Genomic DNA, 18,887 nt, shown 5'->3' on the forward strand with positions numbered 1-18,887 from the left:
GACGAAGCCAAACCCGGAAAGAATCAAGCTCCCGAAATATTGGCTACAGATCATATTTTAGTGGGAAAAAGCGAAGACATTACCTTATTTAGACTTGTATTAGGGTTAAAACTACTCTACTATATAAAAGGAGGACCCCTTTACTTTTTGTCAAGCATATCAAGGCAAAAAAATTTACTTTGGCTCTCAACAATTGCTCCAAGTGTTCTTAAATTGTTCATTCGCTTATTCGTATCCAAGCTCTATTTTGAGGGCTCAATCGAGACCAACCGTCGGTATTTAGGCTAAACACAAGGCTTAATTACTGCGTCACTTTGGTCTCATTTTAACTCAACTATTTGCTGTCATTTGATCATTTGTATTAAATTAAACCACAAATACTTTAAACCGCATGTAAATTCAATTATTGTCTAATTTATGGGATAAACAAACTTTTTTGGGGGGAATTTATTAAATAGTACACCATTTCTAAAGTTTATTTTTGAGTTGAATAAAGTTATTCCAATAAAACACCTTATCACCAAATCCAATGGTTCGTTATATTTCCCTCCACTAACACCAGCTAACCAACCATTGCCATTGCCATGGCCGTAACCACGGCCTTACAGACCCTCCCTTCTTCCCCCGCTCTTCTTCGCTCTCACCCATCTCATCCCTTTATCTCTTTTTGCTTTTCCCATTTCCCCATTCGCCCACTTCTCCACTCTCCCATAAGTTCAGTATTCCCCAGCTTCAAGGGGGGAATTCAATGCGTCAAGAAAGAAGCTGATCCGAAGCTCGGCGTCAGTGTTTACAAGCCTAAATCATACCAAGTCCTTGTTTCTGATGCCGCCAATTCTCTCGCTTTTGCACTTAATGATGGGAAGACCCGACTCGAAATTGACTTCCCGTAATTCTTCCCTCTAGTTAACTGTCTCTTTACTTTGTGCTATAGCTGTTTGATAATTTTCTTCTTGTTACTTTCTAGAACCTTCCATAATTTGTAATAAAAGACAAATTAATGAGTATTAGAACGGAATGGAATGGATATTGGGGGTTCATATAGCTGACTCTAACTAGTTTGGGATTGAGGCGCAGTAATAGTATGTAGTTGCTTGAGCTGCATATTTACTGCTGTGCACAGTTTCCGTGTTTTTGTTAAGCAATGGGAGTGGTTTTTTACTACTAGTAGTTATGTAGCAACCTTGTGAAAGAAGTTTGTATAGGTAATTGAAATTATTCTGAGTCTAAATCACACGAATGGAACAAAGTTGAAATCTTTTAAATCGAAATCACTGTCAGAGCAGTAGAAAATCAGCTATTTTACCTTTATATACCAACATAAGTGGTGAGTTGGACCTAATTGCCTGCTTTTTATGTGGAACAAAAGACCCAAAATCGCACCGTTCCGCCCCCAGGGATGTGTTCCAATATAAGGACATTCGTCTAGAAGTCTCTACTTATGGATTAGGTATTTAACACATTTTGTGCATATGAATAGGTTACCTAGATTCTGTTGCAACTCCTGATTGTTGTTTACTTAAATAACTTTTTTCCAGCTGATGAGTATGGTTCCTGTCATAAAAAATGACAAAAGGTAAAAGGAAGTGAAGTATTTATACATGGAGTAATTTTTTCAAAGCTGAAATTTGTGCTAAAAGTTTAGGTGTTGAAAACTAAAATTGATGGATATGTACCTTAGTCTAATATGTCTCGATTTTAAAATTAGTAACAGATCTTGATCCCATCAGATCTTAGAGTGATGACTTAGTGTTTTAAAGTTAAATATTTTTTTCTCCAACAATTTTCAGCTGCATTCATTGTATTGGAAAATTTGTTATGTCCTGCATCTGGACGAATCCGCTTAGTATTACTGAATATCTTCATCATATAAAATGAACATTTTTTTTTTATTACCAAACTTCAAGTCAGGTCATTTTCCAAATCAGAACACTTCAAGGACTTTTTAAGATGGTGTCAGCAGTACATTACCTTTGCCTTTGAATTTTAAATATGTTCATGAAGTTCAATTGGAATATACCCTTTTTGGGTACATGCTTATTCTTTCAATACTAATTTTGTCGTTGCTTCTTTCCTGACAACTTTTCCTGTTTGTTCAACTCTCCATTGGTTTACATCTTCAGGCCCTTGCCCACCAGCATTTCTTCTTACAAGGTATCATGTTAACTGTCTTACATTAGTTCTGTGCTAATGACGTATTGTTGTCAGGAGTCATTCTATTTTTCTGGAAAATTATGATCTCTCATAGTTTGCATATGATTTGCTATGCAACCATGCAATGACTCAACTCTTAAATTCCTGAAAATTTAAAGGGATCTTCGGATGAGTTCAGTGATGCCAATATCCAACTTGTACTAGCTGTAGTTCAGAAGCTTCAGGAAAAGAAGGAAACTAGAGCTTGTGTGGTGAGAAGAAACTTTGTCATTCTATTTGTGTAGAAGTTATAATTCACTTGAATGCACAGAAGCAGATATGACAAGATCTCTCTATTTGTAGGTGTTTCCTGACAAACCTGAAATGCGAAGGGCCTCTGAGCTTTTCAAAGCAGCTCTTGACTCGGTACTGAATAACTCGTTCTCGATTTCAATTTTCATTTCTGATACTGTGAAATATAGCACTTAGTTCTAGTAAGGAACGCCTTCATGTGTAAGTCGGCTGCTTTCATCAGTGTAGTAGGTTTTGCGTCATCTAAACCCCTTCTTGAACTAGAGGTTAATGATTAAATATTGAAAAACCTTTTTAGCTGTTTATGAGATGGAGTCAATTCATCTTCTTCTTTTTGCACTTTGGAGTTGCAGTTCATACTGTAGTGTCTCAAAAATATCATTGAAATCTGATCATACCTTCTTTAACTCTTTCAGATAGATGGTATTACCATTGGGTCCTTGGATGATATTCCTGGTGGCGCTGTGACCTCATTCTTCAGATCTGTAAGGAATACACTGGACTTCGATTTTGACGATGATAATGAAGGTTAATTGCACATATTTAACTGTTCTTATGATTCCAACTCTTTCATCAACTTAGCCACTGTTGTTCAATAACCAGTTCTCAATAAATCCATTACGGTATCCACATAAGCTTTCTTTCTTGTTCTTTTCTGGGAGGGGAGAGGGAAGAGGGAAGACGGGAGAGGGGAAGGGTGATGAAATCCTGTTTTGCCCTTCAAAGAAAAGCTGATAGGAAATAGTCTTTTGAATCTTGTTTGGTGTTTAAGGCTTTTAAGTCTTTATGATATAAATTAGAAATCCTGCAAATGTTAGGTTCCCATGGTGCATTTAACACGAAAGGAACTCAAGAACATCAACAACATGAGTACATACATGCGTCTTGTGCTGATGCTATCCTATCCTGCCTCAAAAATCAGCTGGAGTTTTTTCTCCTTTAGCGATATTTCATCATACAGTTTGTTTTTGTCATTGATAGCATTTACACCCTTAGGTTTAATGGGTCTAGCTGTCTTTTTATTATGTTGATTTTGATTTTCTTGAAACTTTTGAAGGAAATTGATGGTTCCTTTTAACTCTTGTTTTACTAACACCTAAACCTCCAGGATTTACAAGGGCCTAGTTACTCAAAGGAACAGCTTGGTTCCGGGTTCTTGCAATGATCATCAATTTCTTGCTTATACGATGTGTACTGTTCTTTAAAGCTTCATGCATCTTTATTGGCTCAGGTCGTTGGAAGTCTGACAAGCCTCCTACACTTTATATATTTATCAACTGCAGCACTCGTGACCTTGCGTACATTGAGAAGTATGTGGTAAGATCTGTTGGTATTAGAAAGTCAAAGTCATCTTATTTTTCACTTCCATATTTGCAAGACATCTCCAGTAAATCAAGCTCACTAGTGTATCAATGTGTGGTCATCCTTACTTACAAGTGTCACTTGTTCTTTGGGAGAAAGTCTATCAAACGTTTGTGTCATCAGCCAAGCTTCTCTTGGATAGTGTTGACTACATTTATTTCACCACTTCCCCTGGATAGGAAAAAGATAAAGAAAAGAAAGTAAATGAAGAAGCAACTTCGAGATGGTGAAAAAGACACAACTGTCATTTAGAAGTGCCTTGCATGAAGCTTTTTCTGGGAGTCCTGTCCCTTTGATTTTCGTTAGTTTAATTTTTTTCTAGAAATACCATGAACTGTCTCGTACATGGGATATTTGCTCTTCCACGTACTATAGCTTATTACTTTTAGCTTATTATTATCGTGACCTTAGTATTTACCTTTTACTTTATTTATCTATTTTATTGTGGGATAATACTGGGTATGTTGTTATTGTTGTTATCTATTTTATTATATATTCAAATAAATATTTCTTTTATGCATTTATTTAAGGGTTGATGATATTGACATCTATTGCATTGGCAACGTGCAGGAAAAAATTGCTATGTCAACCCCTAGCCTCCTTTTCAATCTAGAACTTGACACCTTGCGGTATTAAATAGTGATCCCTGCCTTTGATGGATATTTTTCTGATTGATATTTCTTATTAGTTTTTTTTTCCTCGATGGTATTCTGATTAACCAATAAGTTTATTTACAATGGCAGTGCTGACCTGGGTATTTTTGGCTTTCCACCAAAGGAATTGCATTACCAATTTCTTTCTCAATTCACCCCAGTTTTTTATATTCGAACAAGAGAGTACTCAAAGGTGACAAGTTTGCAATCTTGGTTTTATGTTCATCTGTCTTTTGTCCACCTTGTAATTCCGTAAGAATAATTTTTTTTTCTTTTTCTAATGGAAGACAGTTGCAGTGGCACCTTATATTGTGAACTATAGTGGAGCTCTCTTCCGTCAATATCCTGGTAAGATTTCGTTCATCTGGTTATACACTAATTTAGGGATTCTGTTACTTCTATTTCATCATTTCCCTATTTTTTATCGACTTCTCTACTTGTTTGTCAATTATATATCCTTCTCTCTGATACTAAACATGAGTGCATATTATTTTCTTGGTGTTTACTCCAGTGGAACAATAAGATATAAGAGGATACTTGTAAATATTTCCAACCACTGGTGTTTACTCCAGCGGAACAAGGTTACTGTAGTCCAGGTCATATTATGAGTGTAAAATTAAATCTGATCCTAGGAGCTGTTTTCTCACTTGAAAGTGAGATGAGAGAAGAAAATGAAACCCCTTATTCAAATTCTTGTCTTTGTTTGTGAACATTAGGACGACATTCTGTCAAATGTAAACGCTTTGCCTGTTATAGTTATTTGTGGAACTCTACAAAATCAAGACTGGTTTCCTTTTATAGAAAATTAAATGCTGTAAATGAAGTTAAAGTATTTGAAATGAGAAAATTAGCATCTGGTCAGAGTAAAAGATTTCCAGCACTTTTTGTTTCATATTATAATCATCAATGTTGTTCTCTGATATTCAGTCTGAGGTACAGGTAATATATCTGCTAATCACTCATCATTCAGATTTCAGGGCATTGACTTGCTCCATCTTTTAGTTGGTAAACAGAGAATATGTCAAATAGCAATATTAACCCCACCTTGCAAACTAAACAAATAAACAAAAGACAAAAGAACAGCACCTGCAGCTAACTTGTAAGATTGTGTTTGTGGTGTCTCTGCACCAATATGGAAATACCAACAACCTTTAACTTTGTTTCAAATTTTGCAGGGCCTTGGCAGGTGATGCTGAAACAGACAGATGGTTCTTTTGTTTGTGTGGCAGAGAGCGCAACTCGCTTCACTCTTGGCGAAGTAACTATAAATCTGATTCTTGTGCTTCTTAATTAACTTTTAAGGTAAATAAGTTGCTCATTACGTGTTATGGCAGACCAAGGAAGAACTATTGAGAGTCCTCGGACTGCAAGAGGAGAAAGGAAGCTCACTTGAATTTCTCAGAAGAGGCTACAAGGTCTCTTTATAGTAACTTCATCCTTTCATAGTTTTTGTGTTTATTTGTGTTTTCTCCCATTACCCAAATAAACTTCTCGTTGCTTATCCTAAGATGCTTAGTAAATTACGCGATGGATTTGAGAATCTGTTTGAATGCTGGTTAACTGTCTTGCTGCAGACTGCAACTTGGTGGGAAGAAGATGTTGATTTAGAAGCGTCCTCCGCATGGCGTAGCTGAACAGAAGATTGCCAGAGAAGATAATGGCGGGTGGACCGGTGGAGAGTTAAAACATAAAACTTGGGTGGTGGAGGAACAAGTTACTTAATATTCCAGATTTGTTGATCCAGCATTTCCTTCAGAGATATGTTCTTTGTATTTAAATTACTTGTATATTTCCACTAAAAAGAAGGTTGTCTTTTAAAGAAGTGACAAGTCCTTGAAATCTCTTTGCTCTAAACCACATCTCTATAAGATTAAACTTTGTCATGTATTACTGTAATCCGAATTAGTGATTTATTGAGAGTGACGATCGAGAAATGTAAAAATCTAGCATTAATTCAGTGTTTGGTTATTTGCTTTGATACTTGCATAAAATCTCGGGACATTACTATATGAATGAGACTTCATCCTTATTACATTACACGCGATACCTCAAATTCCAAAAATACTCCTCTAGTCGGAATCTATGTATTATTATATGGGGGATAGAAGGTGGAATAACAACATTAAGATTAGTATTACATGGATTGGTAGTTCCAATTTGGAACAACTAAAATGTTCCGGGGTAAAACCCCTCATGTATACAACTTATTTAATAATAAGTAAATAAAAATATATTTTAATCCTCACATTAAAATTAATGTATTAATTCACAATCCTTGCGTAGCTAATCATTATATTACAATTCATATATTTTGAGTCCTTTTATTATAATTTTTGCATTACTAATCTCTGGAAAACCTATCTCTAAACCAAACAACTCTTATTATTTTAAGATGGTGGACATTATCCACAATTGGGCCCAATAGTAGCCAATATCAAGTTTGGGATCCTTACACAAATCGGCCCAAAACCTATTGTGCAACCATAGGACATGGCACTGGAGGTCGGAGCCAGCTTTGTTTGGGAGTAGAGATTCCAAAAAGGGAACGAGGCAATAGGAACAAAAACAGAAGCAAAAAGAAATGGGGTTATGGGCATGCATGGGAGTGATATCACCATTTCCATTCTACTACTTTCTCTGGACAAACCCTCAAACATGGGTCGATCTGTGCGGAAGAGGACGTGACCCTTGCAAAAGAATGGCTATGGTCTCTCACGTTATAAAGTTGATACAGTTCATCTCCCTTTTATCCGTTTCCACATTTTCATGGCCGCCTCCACTTTATTTTTGGCCCCTTTTCATTTTTGGCCAGTTCCTTAATTTCAGGTCAGTTTCCTCGAGCTTCAAATCCCTTGACCCTTTTCTTTATATACGTAATTCATCTTCTTTCTTTCTATGTTTATTGTCATTGGACAACATTGTACCGATATTCTTTTAATGAAGATCGTGTTAATTTTGTTTAGCATATTCTTTGGTCTAGTGCTGTTTGCTAGAAATTAAATTCTTGAATTTACTAAAATAAAAATGACATATCTAGGATTTGAATGTAATTGGCCTAAACAAGCTGAATAGAAACAAAGGATTGATTGTCTCCAGGGCTTTGATTCAATGACAAAAAAGTATAGTGTGGAATGTGTAGCAGATCACACGAGTTCGATTCGAATACAAGCTAGTGAACCAAGTATGTAAGTGGAGAAATGGTAGAGGAGTTGGCCCATTATCCATAGATTTTTAGAGCTAAATATCAAAGACTTGATATAGCCGACACCAACTAGTTTGAAATTTACAGGTAGTTTTTCCGATGCGTTGATTGACAAATGAGATAGCTAGGATTTTGTCAATTGTTAGAAATTTTTAATGCGTGGAGGAAAGGGATTGCCTCTCCTCCCCCACTGTCTTCAATTCACTGGGAGCCGGTTTAATCATTCTTCACTGAGGGGAAGCATTTATGACATGGTTTCTCCTATTCAGTGGAATAATATAAGCCCTGCATCAATAGACGACCAATGACATTTTTAGTCTAACTCCTAACTAGCTAGTCTCACTCTATTGTGCTGTAGAAATATTCACAACTTTCCCCTAACCTACAACCTTAATGCTCGACCTCCATAATTCCCTGTCAAGGGCCATGTCCTCAGTAATCCTCAGTGATATTAAAAATTTAAAAAATATTAGTTGGCAGTTAATAATATGAACGGGAGTTTGTTCCGGAAGACTATATAAATCAAGGATAATTTGATGAAGTCCACTTGGGATGGGATACAGATTAAATTTTGGATATTTAGCTCTGGCTTGATTTCCGACCAATCTTATTTAATATTATGTAGATTATTTTGGGTCATAGAAGAGTAATGTGTATGATGTAAACTACCTAACCTAAAACGTAATTGTTAAGTATAGGTTTCTTTTGATCATACATTTAAGTACCTTTGTACAAGCATTGATCTAAAGACTAAAGTCCACTGAAATAGAGTGTGAAAGGCTTATAGTAGTCAAATAAAAGATAATGGGAATCATTTATCAAAGTAGAAAAGGATTATAAGAATCACGCCTCCTTATATAAATCACGTTCTTTACACTTTCTGGTTTCATGGGTGTAATAATTTACAAAACTGCAGGGTATACCAACTGTTGGGAGAATCAGGCACTTATTATGGTGTACGCTTTGGAAAGAATATCCCTTGGGTAACAGAGTTTCCTTTTGGAGTAATAAGAGATCCTCAGTACGTGGGCAGCATTTTGAGTCTGCTAGCTTGCCTCTCTTGGGTTCCTTTCTTGTATATTTTCTTATGGGTCCTCGGCTATGTATTTATGATACAAGTAGAATCCAAGGAAGATCCAGCTACTCGTGCAAAGCCACTCTCTTGAGTGTATAGAAGATGCAGCAGCTCCAAACATCAAGGAACTGATGCTGCTTGCTTTTGCATTCCTGAGGAAGAGTCTGTTTGATAAAGTTCTAGTATTAAGGGTAGTTCTTGATTGCTTTTTTAAATCAGACTTATCTATATTTTGAACGATTGTTTAAGTTTCATTTTCTTTTTGTTTGAAATTTTGAATCAGCCAACATAATTTTAGCCATAAGCTATGTCTTTTAGGATTAAAACAATTTCTTGGCAATAAAGAGCAATTTCCTTCTTATTTTTAGTGAGATTTTACTGGGTTGTTGTTGTTGTTCCTTCTTATTTTTTCCCCGTGAATGGATCTTGAGAACACTGTATGTCCTCTCTGGATGGAGCAAACCGAATGATTTGTCAGTAAATAGTGCAAAAATTTTCGAAGTAGGAGCCTTCGGATACAATGAGTAGAGGTGAGAAACTGCAGATATGATGTGATTATGATTGATAATGGAATATAAGGTATCAAAGACGGATATTTTGAACAGCCAATTGCTTGAGTTGTAAAAGTCTGCGTTTACTGGAAGAATAGAGAAAAATGAAAGAAAAAAATCAAGAACTCTTTAAGTAGCTGGTGGACTTGAGCATGACTTTGATTTCATTGCCTTGTTCTCCTCCCTATGGTGCACATAATCAACGAAGACAGGTCCTTTGACATATACATGCGGGATTTTGTGAACCACAAGCCTATAGATAGTTTGTACTTTGTAGTGGTGTTTTGGCGTGACTGGTAAAGTTGTTGTCATATGACCAGGAGATAAAAGGGTTCGAACGGTGGAAACAGCCTCTTGCAGAAATACAGGGTAACATTGCGTACAATGGACTCTTATGATCCGACTTTTTCTCGAACCCCGCACATAGCGGGAGCATAATGCATCGGATTGCCAAGCCTATAGTTAGTTTGGATACCAACTGGCGCCAACTAAGACATCAAAAACTAAAAGAATAAGACCAGACCTTGTTAGGGAGTTGAACCAACTGAGATGTACTTTTTCATGCAAGTGGCTTGAATCAGAGACGACTATCTCATTGGTTACTTCAGAATCATAATAGTATACTATAAGGGGTCGTTTGGTATGAGGTATAAGAAGGTATAAGGGTGGCTAAAAGTTTAATATCACCTTAATACTTTGTTTGGTTAGCAAATCAGGTATAAGTTATCCCGGTGTTAATTTTAACACTAGGATAACTTATACCTTATAGAAAGTGGGGTAATTAGCACCGGTATAACTTATACATTCTTCTTAGAAATTATGCAATTGTCATTCTATATACAACATACCAAACAATGAATAAACAACAATCCCAGTATAACTAATCACAGCATAACTTATCCCAATATAACTTATACCGGATAACTTATACCGGTATAAATCATATTCCAACCAAACGACCCCTAACAGGTTACATACCATAGTTTTCAGATTACTAGATCATGCTTGTTATCCCAAATTATTATATGTAACTTAATTTGATATTGTAATAGAATTGTACTATGTCACTGTACATTAACTTGAACTCATAGACAATTAGCTGAGCATCCAGAAGCAAATCAAATTGAATATTTCTTAATCTCATTTCAGTATTGTCCAACGTTGTCAAATTCAACAACTTAAATGTTAAGGACCATGCAGTCTCAATCTAGCAAAAACTCAGAGCAAATTTGGTCCATAGGCAGGACCCAATATGGCTGCTGTTGAAAATTAGCCCATGGCAAGATCCCATTCTCACGTGCACTTTCAAGTCCAACTTTGCGTCTTGAAAGCTACAGTTTTTCTGTATTTACATTGAACAATGAACAACTTGTTTCTTTTTGTCTAGAACTTTTCAAATGAGTCTTAAGTTGGAAAACATTGAACAATTGTCTAGCCTATCCATAAATAGAAATTGACTGGTGTGCAGGACTTTTGTTTACCATCTACTTGTTTGATTATTATGTTGGAGAATTTTTCCTGAAATGGCGGCAGCAAGTGCTGCTTTGAAACTTGGATCTTTAGTCAATGAAGAAGCCATTTGCTCTATCAAGAACTGTTGAAACTCTGGCCTACTATAGTGATCACCTTCTGTTGTTCTTTGGCTACTGCCACCTGTAGGACTAATACTGCTACTCATCTTCATGATATCGCCTTTTGCTACTGTTGTAGGTTCAGTAAGATCGAGAGTAATGGTTGGTCCTGATGAATTGAGAGTGGTAGAGCAAGGGACTGAAGCTGTAGTACCCCCAATAGTTCTCACATTTAAACGGCTGCCGGTGGAAGTAGCAGTACCAGCAGCAGCCTCTGGTTTTGAAGGGTTTACTGGATGGTTATGCTCTCCTTCATATGTTGCCACCACAACTGACTGATCTTCTATGCTTCTTTGCACCTGAAAAATGCCGCACAGCTTAACATATCTAGCCACAATAGTAGTAGAATTGTGAAATAGTAGTAGGATTTAACTTATCTACACTGACCATGTAAAGAACTTCGACACTATTTGTGTTTCTAGTCTGTTGTAGCAAGAAACCTGTCTTATTATCAATGTAACTAATCTCATTTTTCATGGACGATTATATGATAACCAAACAGTGTAATTATACTATCTTTAGCTGTGAGGAATAATGAAATCAGGGTTGCATACTAAAACTATATAGTGAGCTCATTTTTGCTTCATTGTTTTACATGTTACAATACTCCTAATTGACTCTTTTCGGTTGCTGGACTCCGAAAACATATTATGCGTCCTAATTAAGTACATTCATGTTCTCCTCAGGCCTAAGCCGAGGGTCAAAGAAAACAACCTCTCTACCTTAGGGATAAGGCTGCGTATGCACTACCCTCCCAGACCCAACTTGATCTATGGAGTATATTACCTTTTTCTTGACGGGGCAGCCAGGAGCAAAAGAGCACCTGAAGTAAGCTCTTGGAGAAGGATTGTCTCTAGTTACTTTCTGACCATATTTCCTCCATTGATAACCATCCTTTACAATCTGCAAATATGTTAGCTTTACCTCATTAGAAGTTGCGTGCTGAAGATATAATTAGGTTCGTTTAAGCTTTTAGGTGAGATGATTACACATTTCAAGATTACGAATTCTAAATATTTTCACTTGTCACATAAAATATTGTATGAAGAGTATATGATGGACTTACAAGAGAGGTATCAGATGCTTCTGTCCTCATAGAAACGACAGAAACCTTAGTTTTTATGTGCTCTTCTCTAGGTTTCTTGCAACAAGACTCTTCATCACTTGAACTGCTTTCTGATAAACGTCCACAAACAATATCCAAGTTGTTGTTTTTGTTGTTGTTGTTGTTGGGATTGGAGATATTTTCAGCTTTTCTTTTCCTTGATCCAGCACTATCATCTACTACACCATTATTCTGGTTGTTCATATACTCCATTAGTTGGTTTCTTAATGCATTGTAATTTTCACACACCACTGTGAGCATCTCTGTTAGTTTCTTGTTTTCACTGCTCACTCTGTTCAGTTCCTCCAACAAATCACCTGCCTGAATGAACACAAGACAAAATAAAACAAATTAAGAAACTTATAAACAGCCAATCTTCACAATTATTCCAATATAATCGAGCCTAGTACACTAAACTCCAGCTATGTGCAGGTTCCGGGAAGGGTCGGACCACAAGGGTATGTTATATGCAGCCTTATCCTATCCCGTATTTTGCCTGTTTTCATGGCTCGAATCCGTGAACTTTATCAGTTATGCCAAGGCTACCCTTCTCCAATATAATCTAGTGAACAAGAATAAAAGTTACAAACCTCATCTTTCACCAGCGTATTGTCTCTGCTCAATCCAGTGAAATTACTCTGAACTTCTTGTTTCTGAAAGCAAAAAAAGAACATCTATATTAAGCAAAATACAACCACAAAAGCATATATTCATTTGAGCTGAGCCATAGAATCCAAAAATCTCCACATACCAGCACTTTATCAAGAACTGGAAGAGGTCTAAAACTCAAATCCAAGGAAGTATCAACCAAACTTGTGAATTCCATTGCTTTAATTTCTTCTTAATAAAATTCCAACAAATCCAAAAAGCTTAAAATCCTTCTTCAGGTGTAATTAATTTAACACTTATTCTCAAATCTGATGAAAGCACAATGAAAATAGAGGCTTAAATACAATACTAAGAATTGACCAAGTTGTAGGAAGGTGAGGAGAAAATATAGGATTTTTTCATTCTTTCTTTTTCTAAACAGCTTACTTATAGTTGTTAAATTGGTACTAGTAACACAAGTGGTTGGTTCAGTAGGACATGTATATTCAATAAAGTAAGTTAAATTGCCTTATGTCGGCCCATCATATTTTGACTTTCTTTACACTAGTCAAGGTCAAGCCAACCCTAGGGAAACTAGAAAGAAACATGTATATATGGATAAAAGAAAAGAAAAATTAAAAAGGGTGCTAGATTTTGGATATATAGCATATAATACAGGTTGAATATTGAGTCTTGTTTTGACCAATTTGCCAACCTACTTGCTCGTGTTATATCATTTGGTATGTCAGCACCATAGGAAAGTGCATTATTTGTTTGATATTAAGTTACTACGTATTTACAAACATTTTCCACGTTATCTCTATCTTTTATTATTTCACCTGTGCTGAATTCTGAAAAGCAGAAATGTTGAATAGTGATGGTAAAATGGATTTTAAAAAAATAGTTATTCATCTATATTATTTATTAAAAATAGGTTGAATTTTTTTTTAAAAAAAAAGTCAAATATGGATAAGATTCATATTATTCACTTAACTAATGGATTTAACTTTTTATATTTGCAAGGACTCAAATTAGGAGTAAAAATAGCACGGGCTAGCCAGTTTTCGGACTGGTCATTCAAAAATAGCCAGCGTTTGCAAAGTCATTGAAAAACAGCCACTATTTTGCTGCAATACGGAAAGTTCCAGTATAATATACTGGAGATCGGTGCACCTGTATATGAACTTCCAGCTTATTATGCTGGAACTCCAACACCTGTGTATGAACTTCCAGTATAATGTACTGGAGAATATACCGGAGATTGGAGCACCAGTGCTCCAGTATATTATGTTGGAACGATATAATTTATATCCAGTATAATATACTCGAATTTTGAACAGTGTTTTCGTTCAGAATGAAAAATTAGGATTCCTCAAATTTGGGAGATTAGGAATTTTCCATTTTCAAGAAGTCATATTCTTGTTGGTTAACTCATTTTTTATATGTATTAAATATGAATCAGATCGAATAATTTATCCGTTTTCAATATGCTCATATCCGATCTGACCTACCCGTTTGCCACCTCAATCTTGAATATTGGATTAAAAAGGCCAGCCCGGTAACCTGTATTTCTGTAAGAGGTTGTTTTCACGGCTCGAACTCGTGACCACTTGGTCACATGACAACAACTTTACCAGTTACACCAAGTCTATCCTTCCAATATTGAATTAGAATTAGCTATTAAAGTGCATTAAGAAAATACGCGCGCACAGCTCACAAACTTAGGTGTCCAACACGCGGGTCTCCATGTGTATTCCACGACATTATTGGAGGAAAGGATATTATCTTAGTATTTTCTATTAGCAGAAACTGATAGAACTAGATATAAACAGATAGGTCCAATATGTATTTAATTCTAACATATTTGAACAAAATAATTCATGTTTTTTTGAAAATGGGAAGTCCAAAATCTTCTTAATTAGTCTGCACGTAATAGACAATCATCTGTTTCTTTCGAATTAATTAATTTCATCCTATTTCATGTCCAAAATTATTATACTAAATCAAGAAAATAGATGATTGTAACTAGAAGATGTTAGGAAAACTAGATTGTTTGAACATTTCCAAAACAACAAAAGTTGAAATTGTATAACTTCATTTTCTAGATAAGGAAAATTCAAATTGCATCGAAATTATGGAGTTGAATCCGACAAAATGTTTGGAATTCAATTAATTAAGAACCTTGAGATTAAGATTCCAAAAAAATTTCAATGTATTTCACATGACAAAGTCTTTTTTTTTTTTTCCACTAGTCAAGTATGAGAGATTAACTTTAGTCTCTACGCCAGAAATGAAATGAACAGTAAACTAGGTGTCAAAGTTGGCTGCCCCCCAGCCATAGAATAAACAGAGATCACTGGTAAGTTATTTAACACATATATGCTTCATCTCCTCAAGTATATATATACATATACGTCGCTCTTATATTTTTGTTTGTTTTAAAAAAATGATAGTATATTTTTATAATTGAAGTGTTTAACTTTAAGCGTCTCATATTATTTTCAATGACATGCTTTTATATTTTGTAAAAATATCATAACATATTTAAAAGTTAAAAGTATACACTATGTGCTAAAAATCTTGTAAACTAGATGTCCAATCAAACAATGGTCATTCACAATAAACTTGTCACGACCCGAATTTTTTCATCGTCGTGATCGTGATGGCGCCTAATATTGTATTCGCTAGGCAAACCAAGTTACAGAATATTTTATCTTTTTCCTTTATCTTTTAACAATTTACAAGTTAACAGAAGTAAATCAGCGGAATAAATGCAGAAGAACAAAATTTAATAGATTATCTTAATACAAATAACAAAGCTGTAATAAAACTCCACCCAGAACTGGTGTCACGACTCACGGACAGTCTATAAATACTACAAACAATGGTCTGAACAAAGAAATATACATCTATCTCGAAAGTAGATAAAACAGAAAAGAAATAGGATAGAAGGGGACTCTAGGGCCTGCGAACGCCTGCAGGACTACCTTGGGTCTCCAATAGACTGAAGGCAGCCGCCCAAACTCTACTCACAAGGTCTGGCACCGAGATCTGCACAGAAAGTGCAAAGTACAGTATCAGTACAACCGACCCCATCTACTGGTAAGTGTCGAGCCTAACCTCGGCGAAGTAGTGACGAGGCTAGGACACGACAACCAACGACATAAACTTGTGTAGTTAAACAATATACTAGCAGAATAACAATAATAGAAGCTAAACAGAAATTAAGGGAAGGGGCAACATGCTATGGGGGTACTAGAATAAGGAATCACAGTAGTAACAAAAATTAAACATTTAGAACACTTGAACCGATAACTGCAATTAATCACAGCAAATAGAAAATGCACGACATCACCCTTCGTGCTTTTACTCTCAATCCTCACCATGCAATCAATTATGGGAACGTGCACGACATCACCCTTCGTGCTTTATCACTCTTCCCCACCATATGAATAATAGAAATGTTCACGGCATCACCTTTCGTGTTTTATCTCTCTTCCTCACCATATGCATTAATATAAATGTAAATGTGCACGGCATCACCCTTCGTGCTTTATCACTCTTTATCACCATATGCATAAGTATGAATGTGCACGGCATCACCCTTCGTGCTTTACCACTCTTTCCTCACCCAAACAATAGAAATAATAATATCCCGGCAAGGGAATTAGCGATAACTAATCTCATTTTAACAGTTAGATTCACAATGTAAGTCTCAACTTGAGTCAACACTCAACAATTACCCAATAACAAGAAAATATAACCAAACTTGTTCAACATGAAGAGTAACCATCTTGAGCACGAACAATACATGATAAGAGACTCAACGGTTACAAGTATAAGGCTCAGTTGCATGCTATGACCCAACAACAACATATAGATACTCATCACTACACCTATATGTCATACTCAACAATTAAACACGTAGCAAGTAAGACAACAACACTTATTCCCTCAAGCTAAGGTTAGACCAAATACTTACCTCGATTCCACGACCAAAATCAAGCCTCAACTACCGATTTCCCTCTAGATTCCACCTCCAATCCGCTTGTATCTAGTCATTATTAACCTTGCAACATCAATAAATACTAAAGAATTCAACTCCAATACTTAATTATAGGTTTCCCAATATTTTTTCCAAAAAGTCAAAACCCGACCCGGGCCCGCTTGGTCAAAACTCGAAGTTCGAACCAAAATTCCATTATCCATTCACCCCCAAGCCCGGATATACAATTGGTTTTGAAATCCGACCTCAATTTGAGGTCTAAATCCCCAAATTTTGAAATTCCTAAATTCTACCCAAAAACACCCAACTCCACCATGAAAATCCCTAGATTTTGTGAAGAAATCTTGTAAAAAGATGAATTAGATTGAAGGAAATGAGTTATAAGTTGTTTACATATGATTTGGGGAAGAAATCTCCTTTAGAAAATCGCCTATGAGAGCTTAGGGTTTGAAAATTTGAGAAGTGAAGTGAAAATCCCGTCAAAACCTATTTTTGAACAGTTGCAGGTATCGTATTTGTGATCACAGGTTCACAATTGCGAACTCGCAAATGCGACCAATGCTTCGCAAATGCGAAGCTTGGCCTGACCTGCTGCCTTCGTAAATGCGAACAAATGTTCGCAATTGCAGCCTTTGTTCTTGTCGCATTTGCGACTATGAACTTCGCAAATGCGAAGGTCCCCTGCCCACCCCAGTCATCTCAAATGCGATGGCCCTTCGCAATTGCGGTGCTCACATTTGCGATCCAGACTTTGCAAATGCGAAGTCTACAGACCTGCAATACCGGCAATTTTCCTTAAGGTTCAAAACACTCTATGGCCTATCCAAAACTCACCTGAGCCCTCGGGGCTCCAAACCAAACATGCACATAAGTCTAAAAATATGATACAAACTTGTTTATGCGATCAAATCGGCAAAATAACATCTTAAACAACGAATTTAACACCAAAACTCATAAAAAATTTAAAATAGTTCAAACTTCATATTTTCTCAACCAAAGGTCCAAATCACGTCAAATTACTTCCGTTTCTCACCAAATTTTACAGATAAGGTTTAAATATTATAATGGACCTGTACCAGACTCCAGAACTAAAATACGAGCCCGATACCATCAAGTTCAAACATTATTCAATTTCTAAAACTCCTTATATTTTCCAGCAAACAATTTTCTTCAAAAATTCATTTCTCGGGTTAGGGATATCGGAATTCGATTTCGAGCATACGTACAAGTCCCATATTTTACTACAGATCCTTCGGAATGGTCGGAACATAGGTCCGGGTTCATTTACCCAAATGTTGACCGAAGTCAACAAAAATCATCTTTTAAGCCAAAATTCATTATTTCTTAAAAAAATTCACATAAGGGCTTTCCGGGTATACGATCGGACTGTGCACACAAATTAAGGAGAATGAAAATAAGGTTTTTAAGCCTCAAAACACAAATTTGACTTCTAAAACAACCGTTCATCCTCGAACAGACATAAAAAAGTACTTGAGTCTGTGAAAAGATGGGGATATCGGCTCCGCGTATCAGACTCGGACTCCCAGGTAGCTGCCTCAACAGGGTAACCTCTCCACTACACGCGAACTGACGGAAAACTCTTCGATCTCAACTGTCAAACTTGCCGGTTTAGAATAGATACCGGCTCCTCCTCGTAGGTCAAATCCTCGTGCAACTGAATGGTGCTGAAGTCTAACATGTGGGATGGATCGTTGTGATACTTCCAAAGCATGGCCACATGAACCATTGGATGCACAGTTGATAAACCCAGCGGTAACGCAAGTCTGTAAGCCACCTCTCCCACTTGATCAAGGATCTCAAAAGGCCCGATGAACTTAGGGCTTAGTTTGCCCTTCTTTCCAAATCTCATCACGCCCTTCATGGGCGACACCCGAAGCAATAATCGCTCCCCAACCATGAATGCCACATCACGAACCTTACGATCGGCATAACTCTTCTGCCTGGACTGAGCTGTACGAAGCCTATCCTGAATAATCTTAACCTTTTCCAAAGCATCCTGAACTAAATCTGTACCCAACAACCAAGCCTTTCCCAGCTCAAACCACCCAACCAGCGACCGACACCGCCTACCATATAATGCCTCATAGGGAGCCATCTAGATGCTCGATTGATAATTGTTGTTATAGGGAAACTCTGCTAATGGCAAGAATTGATCCCAAGAGCCTCCAAAGTCAATAGCATACGCTTGGAGCATATCCTCCAAAATCTGAATAGTGCGCTAGGACTGTCCGTCCGTCTGAGGATGAAA

At 36.5% G+C, this 18,887-nt stretch overlaps 3 protein-coding genes across 3 annotated transcripts; 2 read left to right on the forward strand and 1 right to left on the reverse strand.

Annotated features, from left to right (window-relative positions):
• Positions 1-516: 516 nt before the first annotated feature.
• On the forward strand, positions 517-6,417 carry LOC104216462 (protein LPA3). The gene is made up of 12 exons (XM_009766501.2): positions 517-889; positions 2,124-2,154; positions 2,313-2,405; positions 2,497-2,559; positions 2,862-2,973; positions 3,677-3,762; positions 4,378-4,436; positions 4,551-4,653; positions 4,748-4,808; positions 5,636-5,718; positions 5,795-5,875; positions 6,035-6,417. The coding sequence occupies exons 1-12, from the start codon at positions 585-587 to the stop codon at positions 6,092-6,094; spliced, it is 1,137 nt and encodes a 378-aa protein (XP_009764803.1). The 5' UTR covers positions 517-584; the 3' UTR covers positions 6,095-6,417.
• Positions 6,418-6,941: 524 nt separating this feature from the next.
• On the forward strand, positions 6,942-8,927 carry LOC104216461 (phosphatidyl-N-methylethanolamine N-methyltransferase). Its single transcript, XM_009766500.2, has 2 exons — positions 6,942-7,286; positions 8,579-8,927. The coding sequence occupies exons 1-2, from the start codon at positions 7,042-7,044 to the stop codon at positions 8,826-8,828; spliced, it is 495 nt and encodes a 164-aa protein (XP_009764802.1). The 5' UTR covers positions 6,942-7,041; the 3' UTR covers positions 8,829-8,927.
• Positions 8,928-10,406: 1,479 nt separating this feature from the next.
• LOC104216460 (probable WRKY transcription factor 40) lies at positions 10,407-13,032 on the reverse strand. The gene is made up of 5 exons (XM_009766499.2): positions 12,776-13,032; positions 12,615-12,677; positions 11,986-12,345; positions 11,706-11,822; positions 10,407-11,218 (listed from the first exon to the last, which is right to left on the reverse strand). The coding sequence occupies exons 1-5, from the start codon at positions 12,848-12,850 to the stop codon at positions 10,766-10,768; spliced, it is 1,068 nt and encodes a 355-aa protein (XP_009764801.1). The 5' UTR covers positions 12,851-13,032; the 3' UTR covers positions 10,407-10,765.
• Positions 13,033-18,887: the final 5,855 nt, after the last annotated feature.

This window comes from Nicotiana sylvestris, chromosome 6 (assembly GCF_000393655.2).
Source record: "Nicotiana sylvestris chromosome 6, ASM39365v2, whole genome shotgun sequence".
In the NCBI taxonomy this organism is placed as follows: domain Eukaryota; kingdom Viridiplantae; phylum Streptophyta; class Magnoliopsida; order Solanales; family Solanaceae; genus Nicotiana; species Nicotiana sylvestris.

What these genes read in the sequence shown, in the direction of transcription:
- LOC104216461 (XM_009766500.2), top strand. Translation starts at nt 7,042, where the DNA reads ATGGGGTTATGGGCATGCATGGGAGTGATATCACCATTTCCATTCTAC. An exon ending in GGCCAGTTCCTTAATTTCAG is followed by an intron (nt 7,287 to 8,578) that starts GTCAGTTTCCTC and finishes ACAAAACTGCAG; the next exon opens with GGTATACCAACTGTTGGGAG.
- LOC104216462 (XM_009766501.2), top strand. Translation starts at nt 585, where the DNA reads ATGGCCGTAACCACGGCCTTACAGACCCTCCCTTCTTCCCCCGCTCTT. An exon ending in CCAGCATTTCTTCTTACAAG is followed by an intron (nt 2,155 to 2,312) that starts GTATCATGTTAA and finishes GAAAATTTAAAG; the next exon opens with GGATCTTCGGATGAGTTCAG. An exon ending in CTCGCTTCACTCTTGGCGAA is followed by an intron (nt 5,719 to 5,794) that starts GTAACTATAAAT and finishes GTGTTATGGCAG; the next exon opens with ACCAAGGAAGAACTATTGAG.
- LOC104216460 (XM_009766499.2), bottom strand. Translation starts at nt 12,850, where the DNA reads ATGGAATTCACAAGTTTGGTTGATACTTCCTTGGATTTGAGTTTTAGA. An exon ending in ATACGCTGGTGAAAGATGAG is followed by an intron (nt 12,346 to 12,614) that starts GTTTGTAACTTT and finishes GTGTTCATTCAG; the next exon opens with GCAGGTGATTTGTTGGAGGA. An exon ending in GCTGCCCCGTCAAGAAAAAG is followed by an intron (nt 11,219 to 11,705) that starts GTAATATACTCC and finishes GGCATTTTTCAG; the next exon opens with GTGCAAAGAAGCATAGAAGA.